The sequence below is a fragment of the Arachis hypogaea genome, chromosome 16 (genome assembly GCF_003086295.3).
Source record: "Arachis hypogaea cultivar Tifrunner chromosome 16, arahy.Tifrunner.gnm2.J5K5, whole genome shotgun sequence".
Lineage (NCBI taxonomy): Eukaryota > Viridiplantae > Streptophyta > Magnoliopsida > Fabales > Fabaceae > Arachis > Arachis hypogaea.
This window is the reverse complement of record NC_092051.1, coordinates 26780329-26793940: the sequence shown is the minus strand read 5'-3', so window position 1 is coordinate 26793940 and position 13612 is coordinate 26780329. Positions and strand designations below refer to the sequence as shown.

The 13612-nt window shown below is 31.4% G+C and overlaps 2 protein-coding genes across 2 annotated transcripts; both read left to right on the top strand.

Annotated features, from left to right (window-relative positions):
* The first annotated feature begins 660 nt into the window (after positions 1-660).
* On the top strand, positions 661-1985 carry LOC140180072 (uncharacterized). Its single transcript, XM_072220467.1, has 3 exons — positions 661-1204; positions 1305-1509; positions 1919-1985. The coding sequence occupies exons 1-3, from the start codon at positions 661-663 to the stop codon at positions 1983-1985; spliced, it is 816 nt and encodes a 271-aa protein (XP_072076568.1).
* Positions 1986-5620: 3635 nt separating this feature from the next.
* On the top strand, positions 5621-10484 carry LOC140180071 (uncharacterized). Its single transcript, XM_072220466.1, has 9 exons — positions 5621-5981; positions 6066-6945; positions 7039-7108; positions 7897-7942; positions 8435-8599; positions 8657-8793; positions 8890-9024; positions 9264-9537; positions 9694-10484. Exons 1-9 carry the CDS (start codon positions 5621-5623, stop codon positions 10482-10484), a joined length of 2859 nt encoding a protein of 952 aa, XP_072076567.1.
* Positions 10485-13612: the final 3128 nt, after the last annotated feature.

Here is a 13612-nt window from a genome sequence, read left to right as displayed (position 1 = left end):
TTGCAAGGTTCTGAAAACTGGTTCAGATCGGCCGGTGGAACCGGTTAAACCGTGAACCATGAAGAAATACAGCTCGGGCAAATAGCAAAATTGGAGACTTCAAAAATCGGAGTTGAACTGGTGAACCGGCTGGGAACCGGTCGGTCGAACCGAACCGTGACTCAGCCGATTTTTTGAATGGATAGCCAAACGTTGCCGTTTCAACCTCTGCACTTAGCCAGTTAGCCCTAACTCCAATCTGATGCCCAGATCCAGCTTCCAAAAGTCCAGAACGCCTCTCTGGCTCTCTCACACGACAGGGCTCCTCCCAATGCTTATTTTGTCTGAGTACTTTTGGGGGTGGGAAAATTAATAGAATGAAAAAACATTTGGCGAAGATAGGTGGAGATATTAAGAAATGTTCTAAGGTCCCTTATGACATAGAAAAACAAATGAAAGGTTTATTAAAAGAGATTCAGAAAAGTAAAAGTAGTAAAAGAAAAGTAAGTTTTAATAAAGAGGGTAGTGATGAGATTGAGGATGTAATTGACGAAGCAATAGCGTAAGAAGAACAACAAACTCCGAGTCAGTTACCAACTAAGCAGGTGATTGGAGGCGATCCCAAAAAGAAAGCAAAAACCATTATTCCTCCTATATTTGAAGAGTATCTTTGAGCACAAAATGGATTTACAAGCATTGGTTGTTAATACACACTTTACCGAACACAAATTAGGAAGGAGTGTTAATGGTAGAGTTGTGAGTGCAATTATCCTAGACAATAAAATTTGGGATGATTGTTTTACTGCATGCAAAATTGTGAGTCCGTTGATTAAATTACTGAAGTTGGTAGATGCCGATGATAAACCATCATTGGGAATTATTTATGAAGGTATGATGAGGTCAGAAAATAGAATCAAAGAAATGTTCAAGCATAGTAAGATTGCATATCAACCTTACACAGAGATTATCAACTCAAGATGGGACAAACATTTGAAAAAAAATCTTCATGCAGCGACTTATTTCTTGAATCCTGCTTGCTTTTTCGATGAAAATTATAAAGAAGCATCTGATGTCATGCGAGGTTTACTTGATCTTATTACATTGCATTGCAAGGTTAATAATTTAGATTCAGTTGAAGCAATGAAAGAAATACACTTATATAGAGATCGAAAGGAGAGCTTTGATAGGCCTGAAGCTTTTCGAGCTGCAAAAAAACTTCAACATAGTAAGAGTATCTGTTTGATAATTACTTTTTTTAGTTATTTTATGTTTTCATTTCCTTAACTTAATAACTGATAGTTGAGCTATGGGATTGTAACTTGTAGATGAATGGTGGAGGTTGTTTGGTGGTTCTGCTCCATGTTTACAAAACATAGGACTTCGCATTCTTAGCCAAGCATATGCTTCTTCGGGGTGTGAAAAGAATTGGAGTCTTTTTCATCAAATTCATACAAAAAGAAGGAATAGATTGGAGCATGATAGGCTAAGTGATATTGTGTATGCTACATATAATTTACATCTTAAATCCAGGTAATATATATTCTATCCTTTCATTTCATATCATGAAATTTTGTGTAGTTAATATACTAGGATTATCATATATTGTATTTAATTTGTTAGGACGGAAAGACAAAAGAGAAAGCAAGAGGTGTAATATGATCCAATCGATATTGAAGTATTGATTTGGTTGACTTTTGGTTGATAGAAGAGGTTGTTGAAAAAGAGGCTAATCTACAAAGTAATATTGAAGACTTGCTTCTTGAGTATTATAGTTTATTGTCTGGTCATTTATTACAATAGCTTTAATTGTTAATTTATTGATAATGTGTTATATATTTTGTTAGATGAGATTGATGCTGATTTAGATCAAGGTGGTGGTGGTGGTGGTAGTAGTAGTACATTTTATGCTGCACCATTTGATTTTTTCTGATCCAAGTAGTGGACATGAAGGTGATGATATCAACGAAGCAAATCTGCAACAAGTTATGGCAGATTTTGATGATTGATAACAAACTTGAATCAGTTGGATGTTGGCATCTTATGTTTATGTTTGATTGGTTGTTTTTGTTATTTGACTTTTGAGTTTATATTTGAATGAGATCATAACATTCTAGTCTATGTAGTACTTTTAATTTGGATGATATTCTAAGATTTATATTAGACTACAAATATATTTTAATGTGTTTATTTATATTTTATTTATTATTTTATTATAAAACAATTTTTTTGGTTTAACCACGGTCGAATCGATTGAACCTATGAGCCAATGAATCAGTAACTAGAGCGGTTTGATGACCGATTCGGTTTTCAAAACCTTGATTGTAACATTCGGTTACATAAATATTATGATGTTACCCTTTATTTTATTTGTTCATTTATTTACTTTGTGACAGTTTGTTCGATGTAACCATACTAAAGATCAGATATTGTAATTTCTCAATGCTATTGTTATGGTGTCTAAAAATATTGGACTATGCTACATGTACATCAAAGTCAGACACTAATATAAAATACATGTTGGAATATAAATACACATTAAAAATAAATTAAACTACACATATATTTATACACAAATATATTGGTGGTAGATTTTAATGTACAAATAGTATTTTTAAAAAGTATTTGCCTAACTTACTAAAAATGGTTAAAAATCAATATTTAATTTTAAAAATATAAAAATAAATAATTATTAAATTTTCAAAATTTTTAATTCGTCATAAAAAAATAAGTTAAGACAAATTATAGATATCATATAATTCATCTTTCTCTATTTACTGACGCAACATATTGTACTACTTGCTAACGAACTGTAACTCAAACAATATAATCTCTCCATACTTATCTAAAAGTCGCGGGTTCGAATCTTCTTATCTTTGGTATATAAAAAAAAAAAACATATTATACTACCCTGCTGGACTATTCCACTTTGAAATTTACTTGAAAGATGATCGTCTTATTCAACTCACTATTTGTATGTTTAGATTTGAATTTATATATATGTTATAAACATTAAAAAAAAACAGTTACTATGTGATTTTATATATTTATAAATATTTGACATATTTTTCTTTTGTTGTAAGTTTGTTTAATTACATTATTATTTATAAAATTTGACCATAAATATTATATATTATAATTATAGTATTTATAAAGTTTGATTATTAAAAAAGAGATTAGTATTTTTTTTAAATTCTAATGTGAACCAATAATATCCGAATTTTTCTAATTCATAAACAACACCACAACAACATCAATAGAAAAAAGATAAGATAGTTTTAGGGTAATGAAATATTTTTAATAAGAATGATAAATAAATGTATTGATGAATAAATATAATATTTCATTTTTGATATTGTCATATAGAAAATATTTCATTTAAATTGTAAGAATGATAAATAAATATATTGATGCATCCACGGTTGATTTTGTGTCTCTGGAGCTTGTACTTGTTTTTCAGATTATCGATCATGTTCTTGTACTGCTGTCATATAAGACATTCTGTTAATTGTTATGTAGGACATTCCGTTAATTATTTAACTTTGACCTCACGATAAGACTACATTGAAACTAAATGAAACTTTTTTAGATTCAAATAAGACACTTTAAACCTTAAGAACCAAAACAGGATTACACCAAAATGTAGGGGACCAATTTAATACTTTACCCGATAGATTTATTTTACGATCCTGCTAGAGAACTAATTAAGGATGTAGTCAACTGGAGTCAATTAGTTGAAATTAAAACAGGTTTATTACGAAAAAAAAAACCTCGTCACTACCTTAATTTTTCGAAGTTTGAAATTAAAAATAAAAGAAAATTGATTGAGTTGATTTTTATATTATAATTAGTTTCTTAGACTTTTTCTTTATTTTAATATTTTCTGAAATAAGAATTACCCAAATCTAATTTATATAGTTTTTTTTCTATAAGAAAAAACTTTCAAAATCAAAACTGTAACTGCCCAATGCAGTAAAGTAGATAAAATTTGATTTAATAATCCGAGTATTTAAAGTAAAATTTAAATTCTAACAATACTTCAAATATTTTGTAAATGTAGTATCAAAAATAAAATATTTTGTAATGTCACTCCCATTTTTAAATATCACTCCACAGTTCACACATGATTTTTATCATTATATATACAATATTCATTCCGTGTGTTTTTTTTTCTCTAATATTTAGACCAACTTAAAACTTACTAAATATATAGTAGAATAATAAATGATATTCTACAAGATAAAAGAGAGTAAAATGAGTGAAAAGTAGGACTGTGAAAGTAATGGTAACTGATGAGGATGGGGTGCACCGATCGAACTCATTCATGAACATGGATAGAAAGATAATAATCATATCCATGTCATGCTGTTATACATTTGGGGTTTTAACAAAAAGACATGTCACCCTTGCTTGCAAAATTGCATCATTATTTTTTCGTTGATGGTCCTTCTCTTCCACACATACATCAATGGGCATAGCGCCATAATATAGTACTCTTCTCCTTCAATTCTGTTTCATTTGCCCATTTATGGGGCATGGGACTTTTGCTGCGGAATCAAATTGATTAGTTAGAGGAAATTTAATTATTAGAGACTATTATGCTCTTATTTGCATATTTGAGATTATTTACAATAAAAAATCTATACACTCGAAGGTCAAAGCTGAAAATCACTTTTGTATGGAAAGCCAAAAAAGTCTAATAAGCTATCTGTCTTTGCATAATTTTTATGGAGAAGTCGTGTATACCATGTAATATAATTGCATAATATTTTTGGAGAAGTGGGAGATATTGATCATTAGACATTGATCACCCTCATACTATGTAATAAAACAGATATAGTTTTGAGTGCCAAACAAATCCACAATGAAGTTTAATTTGGAGAGTGGATCATCTCCAGTGGAGAAAAACTGGATGGTGTCAATTGTTTAATTTAACCCTTCATTACTCTCTCTTTCATATTTATTTTTGATCCCATTTATAGAATTAAAGGTGAGAGATCACACTTTATTCTCTCAAGTGTTAAAAAAAATTGAGAGGATCCATTTTCTTTAAATTGTTATTTTTTGTAAAAGCCCGTTTGGGAAGTAGTAGAAGCTACTTTTTTTTTGAGTTATGAAAAATCACAATATGCGTGTTTGACACCATTTTAAAAAAGCTTATAACTTTTCGAAAGGTTAACTTAAAACTTTTTGAAAAAGTAGAAATATATGACTTCTCCTTCTCGATAAGTCTCTGTGAAAAATATTTTCTGTTTTCGCTAGAAATACTGGTCCTCCACCACTGTTGGAGATGATATTAAGATGGTATCTAATGGCTCACAAAAGCAAGCTGTAACTGATTATGGTTGAATAACTATAGTTAATTTATTTACCATATTGAGTTAGGTTTTAGTAAGGTTAATTTTCTAATAGCTATAAATAGTGGATAACAATATGTACTCCCTGGTACTCAGTGGTTCATTTTCAATTTTAGGTTTTGTATTTTGTTCATATGACATATCTACCGAGTCTTCTTCTTCCGCCTCAATATTATTTTCTTCACTAAAATCAGATCTAGACCACGATTTTTTCATGGTGCGGTGAGCGTGGAAGATCGTGAAAGAAGTGAAGTTTTAGCCACAAATACAATATTGAGTTAGCATTAATGGCCGACACTCCTTTCGACCTAATGTCTGGGGAAAATCACGGGTCACATGAGAACCAGGAGCTTTCAGCTGGTGAGCTTCAAAATCTAGCTCACATTCTAAGCCAACTCTCGAGTTTGCAGCCACAAAGCGCGAAATCGAGCACCAATCTGCTTGCGGATCCAGCAAGTGTTTACTTTCTACATCCAAGTGAGAATCCTGGAGTTTCTATTGTCCCAATTGTGCTTAATGCTAAGAACTACAATTCTTGGTCAAGAGCTATGAAATTAGCGCTGAAATCAAAGAATAAGATAGGCTTTGTTGATGGAACCATTGTGAAACCAGATAAAAATGATCCTGCATATGTAGCATGGGATAAATGTAATACTTATGTTGTTTCTTGGTTAAATCTATCATTGAGTGCTGAGATTGCATAGAGTGTTGTTTGGAATGAAACTGCTGTAGATTTATTGCTTGATTTGAAGCATAGGTATTATCATGGAGACAGATACAGGGTTGCTGAATTAGAAGAAGAGATGTATGCTATGAAACAAGGGAATCTAAGCATAACAAATTATTTTACCAAGTTGAAGGCTATTTGGGAAGACATTGACAGTTTCAAACCAGTTCCACAATGCAAGGAATGCTATGAAAAATGTGACTGTGGCTTAGGAACCATGAGAGATTATCGAGATGAAACTTATGCAGTGAGATTTTTAAGAGGATTGAATGAACAGTATGGGACTGTGAGATCCCAAATCATGCTGATGAAGCCTCTTCCAGACATCAATAAATTTTTTTCTCTATTTATTCAGCAAGAGAGACAGTTTAATGGATCAGATTTGGAGACTCAGAACTTTACAGCTTTGGCCAATTCAATTCATAATTTCAACAATAATTCAAGCAGTGTTTCTAGAGGAAGAGGACGAGGAACCCGTGGAGGTAGAGGTGGAAGAGGAGGAAGAAATTCAGCACCTAAGACATGTTCTTATTGTCACAAGGCAGGGCATCTTGTGGATACTTGTTACCACAAACATGGATTTCCACCTCATCTACAGAGGCAGAAATGGCCACGAGAGACTAGCAACGGAGCTATGGCTAATCTAATTATTGCTGGAATTGAAGAGAGCAGTACCAACAATATCAAGCAGGACAAGGAAGCTGATGGTCAATCCCAATTCAATCAGAGTTTGAGAGATGCACTGATTACCTTTCTTCGGCAGGAGTGTGCACAGTCATCTCAAGGAGCAAGTGTGAGAGATGTCAATCAATCAAATGCAGGAAGTGGAGGTATACCTTTAGAGACTTATGCACTTTGCATGAGCTCTCATATTGCACGATTATTGTCAGTAAAAACCTTTTTCTCAAATTCTTGGGTGCTTGATACAAGAGCTACTGATCATGTATCATACTCATTGCATTTTTTTACAAATTTTAGACATATTAGGCCGATTCTGGTAAAATTACCAGATGGAACACACACAACTGCAACTATAAGTGGAATTGTGGTATTTTCAGCTACATTCTATCTCACGGATGTGCTGTACATACCAAGTTTCAACTTCAATCTTTTATCTATTTCCAAACTTACAAAAGGCCTGCATTGTGAATATGTTTTTACTGACAAACTTTGTGAGATACAGAATCGGACCTCTTTGAAGATGATTGGCACAGCTAGAGCAAAACATGGATTATACATGATGAATTTTTCTGCATTAGAGTTAGCACACAAGGACAACATGGAAAATACAACATACAATAGGAGTACTAGGATTCTAGATCCACAAAGTCATAGTGACAAGATTTTACTTTCTTCTAATTTTAGGACAGCAAATTTGGTTACACAAACTTCATGTTTTTCTGTTGAGAATTTATGGCATTTTAGATTGGGTCATGTACCACAAAATAAATTTGATATTATCAAACAAATATATCCTTGTGTGCAATTTTCTACATCTACTTATTCTAAACCATGTGATTTTTGCCATTATGCCAAGCAAAAACGGTTACCATATACCCTTAGTGAAACAACAAGTTTAAACAGTTTTGATTTAATACATATTGATATCTGGGGCCAATGTCACTTATTTCTCTACAAGGTTATAAATATTTTTTAACTGTAGTAGATGATAAAATCAGATTTGTATGGATTTATTTCATGAAATTAAAGTTAGAGGCCAGCAGTTTAGTTCAGAATTTTGTTGCTTATGTGAAAACTCAATTTAATTCTCAAGTAAAGATTATTCGAACTGACAATGGTCCTGAGTTTAAACTTGATATTTTTTATAATTCACAGGGTATAGTGCATCAAACATCATGTGTTGAGACACCTCAACAAAATGGTATTGTTGAGCGGAAACACCAACATATTCTCAACATTGCAAGAGCATTAATGTTTCAATCATCCTTGCCAAAAATTTTTTGGAATTTTGCTATTGGTTTAGCTGTTCATTTAATTAATAGACTTCCGACTCCAGTTTTAAAAAATAAAACCCCTTATGCTACCTTATTTGGCAAGGATGCGGACATCAGTAACCTTAAAGTGTTTGGATGCTTGGCTTTTGCTTCAACGTTAATTCATGGACGAAAAAAATTTGATAAACGAGCACGAAAGAGTATTTTTCTTGGTTACCCACCTGGCACAAAAGGATATATTTTGTTTGATATTCACACTAGAGAATTATTTTTGTCTCGAAATGTGGAGTTTTATGAACATTATTTTTCTTATAAATCCTTTCATGATGACATGACCAAAAATTTTATAAGTGCTTCTTCTTTACCTATTGCTGATTCTAATTTTAATGAATTTGATCTTTTCACTTATGATTCTTTAGATGCATTTCATCCATCTCATGTAAATATTGATTCTTTTCATGATCCTAGGGACCCTACCTCACTCACTGATTCACATGTAGTTTCTACTAGTCCACCAAATAATGCATCATCTAATTCTCATTCAAATGACAACATGCATCATCAGGATCTTAGAAGTTCAACTCGTACACATAAACCACCTTCTTATCTTCAAGATTATCATTGTATGTTACTTACAACAGGAAGCTCTAGTAACCAATCATGTTCTAAGCGGTACGGTCTATCTCACATGGTGGATTATGGGAAGCTATCCCCTGCCCATAGAGCCTTTTCCCTAGCAATAACCACAACAGTTGAACCGAAGACTTATGAACAAGCTGTGCAACACGAATGATGGAGAAATGCAATTAGTGTGGAATTACTTACTCTTGAGAAGAATAAAACTTGGTCTATCACTTCTTTGCCTCTTGGAAAGCGCCTCATTGGATGCAAGCGGGTTTTTAAAGTGAAGTTTCACCCAGATGGTAGTGTTGAATGCCACAAAGCACGTCTTGTGGCTCAAGGTTTTCGTCAAAGAATTGGCTATGATTACTTTGATACATTCAGTCCGGTTGTAAAAATCACTACTTTATGACTTATTCTTACTCTTGTTGCGGTACATGATTGAAAACTTCACCAATTAGATGTCAATACAGCATTCTTGCATGGTGAGTTGCAAGAAGAAGTTTATATGAAACCCCCCAAGGTCTCGATATTCCAAATGGTGCTGTTTATAAGTTGAATCGTTCTTTATATGGCTTGAAACAAGCAAGCCGTCAATAGAATTTAAGATTAAGTGGTTTTCTTCAGCAACATGGCTTTATCAAGTCTCCTCATGATCACTCTTTGTTCACCAAGCACACTAACCTCGGCTTGACTATTAATATTGTTTATGTTGATGATCTTATTTTATCTGGAGATAATCTATTTGAAATTGAAGCTATTAAAAAGGCTCTTGATGCTGAATTTAGTATTAAGGACTTAGGCCGGTTGAAATTTTTTCTTGGAATAGAAGTTGCTTGTAGTTCTGAAGGGATTGCTTTGTATCAACGTAAGTACACTCTTGATTTGCTTGAGGAATATGGTATGTTAGAAGCTAAACCTGCTTCAGTTCCTATGTTGTATAATGGAAAACTTTCTAAGGAGAGTGGCACAAGATTACAAGATCCATTACAATATAGAAGACTGCTCGGATGACTCCTATATCTCACCAATACTCATCCGGACATTGCTTTTGCAGTTGGAAAGCTCAGCCAATTTTTGGATTGTGCAACTGATGACCATTACAAGGCAGCACTACATGTTCTTCGATACATCAAGAAATCTCCTTCTAAGGGTCTTTTCTTCTCTTCAAATAATGATCTCAAATTGACTGGTTATATTGATTCAGATTGGGCAACTTGTTCCGATACCCGTCGATCAATAACTGGGTATTGTTTTTTCTTAGGTTCTTTATTAGTATCTTGGAAGAGTAAGAAGCAAACAACTGTAGCATGTTCTCCCTCAGAAGCTGAATATCGTGCCATGGCACAAGCAACTCGGGAAGGTCAATGGCTTCTTTATCTTCTTAATGACTACCATGTATCTCATCCTTACCCAATCAATCTCTATTGTGACAATCAATCTGCGCTGTACATTGCAGCTAATCCGATTTTTCACGAAAGAACCAAGCACATTGAAGTAGATTGTCACATTGTTCGTGAAAAGTCTCAAGCAGGGGTGCTGAAATTGCTACCTATTAAATCAGCTCATCAAACGGCTAATTTACTTACTAAAGCGTTATCACCGGGTGTCTTCGAACCTTTACTTTTCAAGTTGGGCATGCTTGACTTACACGCCCCACTTGAGGGAGGATATTCTGATGATAAGAGGATAAATGTTTCAACAAGCCTTAATTCAAGGGAGGATGATAATAATGTTGCTGAACTTGCAACTAATTCAATCAGTTTCAACTTGAGGGAGGATGTTGGAGATGATATTAAGATGGTATCTAATGGCTCACAAAAGCAAGCTGTAACTGATTATGGTTGAATAACTATAGTTAATTTATTTACCATATTGAGTTAGATTTTAGTAAGGTTAATTTTCTAATAGCTATAAATAGTGGATAACAATATGTATTCCCTGGTACTCAGTGGTTCATTTTCAATTTTAGGTTTTGTATTTTGTTCATATGACATATCTACTGAGTCTTCTTCTTCCGCCTCAATATTATTTTCTTCACTAAAATCAGATCTAGACCACGATTTCTTCAACCACCATTTTCACGCAAGGTTCTATCTGCTAGAAGTACTGGCCCTCTACCACAATTTTTACGCAATGTTCTATCTGTTGGAAGTATTGATCATCTACCTATTGCATATATTCCTTCTATATATTCCTTCCAGTTATTTGTTTACCATTTTACCACTCTATTTTTATTATTAAATTTGTATTTAATATTATGTATGGTATGAAATCTCAGTTTTAATTTTATTTTTTTAAATGTGATTTTATTTTTATATAGTTTGCTATTATTTTTATAGTTGGAGCAAATTTTGACCCCAATAAAGGTGTAGGAAATTCTAATAGGAGTAAAAAAATAAAAAAATAACAATAAAATATACATTGAGACACATTTATTTTTTATTTTTACCTACCATATCATACACAATAAAATAGCAAACACTAACTACACAATCTTTTCTTTGGCATTGCCATCAAGATTATTGTGAATTAGAATTTTATTACTATTCACCACAAACAAGAACACTGTTATGGGTGAAAGTGAAGTAGAAGAACCAATTTCTAAAGATATTATGTAGGAAAAAACAGAATGTTGAAAGCGCTAGAAAAATGGAACTAATAAAGAGAACAAATAAAGAATCAATTGCCTAATGGATTGTAATCTTAGTAATTAGGTTATGTAAAATTAATATTCAATATTGAAAGTATTTGTTATCATCGTTATTTTAATATTCATTTTCTTATGTAAAAAAATTGTATTTTTTGAAGTATCTATCCAAACACTACAACTTTAAAATATGTATTTCTATAATTAAAAATCCAAACAATAAATAACTTATTTATAAACTACTTTTAATAAAAGTCCTTATACTTTAAACTCTTTTTTCAAAACAACTTATTTAACATTTTATTTCAAAAGCTCTTTAAAATAAGTCCATTACTTTTATTTCAGCATTTTTTTTAACTTTTTTTTAGGTATTATAATATCAAACGCTGGCTATTTAGAGAAAGTCTAGGGGGCAGGAACGGACCGAGCTTCACATAAAGGGGGCATTTGCCCCCAGTAAGTTGAGAAAAAAGTAATAATTACATATATGTATATATATATTTGCCTCTAATATAATTATATTTTTTTCGACAAAAATTTATAAAATTTTATTTCGAGATTTATATTAAAATACTTTTTGTTTAAGTTTAACATGTAACAATATTTATTTTATTAAACTTGATTTAATATCACAATTTAAAATAAGTAAATAAACTAACTCAACAAAAAAATAATTAACAATGATAACATAATTTTTTAAATTTAATTATCAAACTAAAATTTTATAAATATAAACAAAATTATGAGTATCTTTTTTTTCTTCAAAAATTAGTTGAGATAAAAAAGAATAGTATCTATCTATTAATTGATATTTTTTATTTTAAAATTATATAGTACTTTTATTTTATCTCTTAAATAATTTTGTTTGTAACAACTATTTTAGATTAAAAATTATTTTATGTTATAAATATTATAACAAAAAAATTTTCTAATTAAATAAGAGGTAATTAATATTTGAAAATTATAATGAGTAGTAGGACAATTGTTTAAAAGTATAGAAGTTAATTTGATATATTAAAATATATAATTTTTTTTATATTGTCATTTAATTATATTTATTCTTTTAGATAACTATTTACATGATGAATATAAAAAGTATTTTTTTTTAATTATAATATATAATTGCGTAAAATTTTTAATTTGACAGTATATCAAAATTAAATTAAAAAGATATAAAAAATTAATTATTTAGAAAAAAAAGAGAAAATAATTATACATTAAGTTTTTATTATTTTATATAAATATATTTTTCATATATAAATTTAGTTTTTTTTTTGTATTTATATATAATTCTAGTTTCAAATTATAAATACTAGTATATTAATAGGCACTAATGTGCCAATTGATTCATTTTTTTATCATTAAATGTGTATAAAAATTAATAGAAGTAAAATTAATAAAGATGACAAATTCTCTCTAATTTAATTAAAATATTTTAAGATCAAGATTTAAAAATAAAAAAAATATGTTTTTATAAATTATACATAATGAATAGTATTTTAAGAATGAAAGTGTTCATTAATTTTTTTTTATTTCATATCTCCAATATATTTTTAGCATAATTAACAATATTTAACAAAATTTATTTTAGTATATATATTTTTGCCCCTACTCTTAAAATTTTCTGGGTCCGTCACTGTTAGGGGGCCAGCAAATTTGGTGATTTTTAGCCATTAATTAATCATCAATGATGTTTTTAATAGTGTAAGATTACATCTAATGCCTAATGGTATAAAATTATTCAATTTCCTTTTAATGATTAAATTTAGAGTAAATACCCTTTCCGGCCCCTGTCCATTTTGAAAATTGACTACCCGCCCCCTAAAGTTTATAAATTATCAAATCGGCCCTTATCCATTTACTCCGTGATACCAATTAGCCCTTGAGTTGGTTTCTCCGTTCAAAGTCGACGAAAAATGCTGAGGTGTAACGTGCAGTCCGTGACGTGGCGTTGGATCATCAAACGTGGATTGCTCTGTAAGCATGTGGACAAATAAGCCCCTGCAGACTCAGCAAAGCGACGTCGTTTTAAAAAGAAGTCCTTTTGCTCGTTTAGGGCGAAATCTCAGTCTCTCCATTTCTGAACCCTAACACTAGTGCCTGAAGCATGAGCGATCCAGAGCAATCTTCAACCTCTAACACACGCCGTGTCTGGAGGAAGAATTTGGTGGGTTCGAGTAGCAATGCAAGTGAGGATAAGAAGGCCAAGTTCCAGCACCCTAAATGCAAGTGTGGCACCTATGCAGTCATGCAACAGTCTGGGACAGCCAAAAACCCAGACAGAATCTTCATGGGTTGTGCCAACTATGGCGTAAGTGTGCACCCA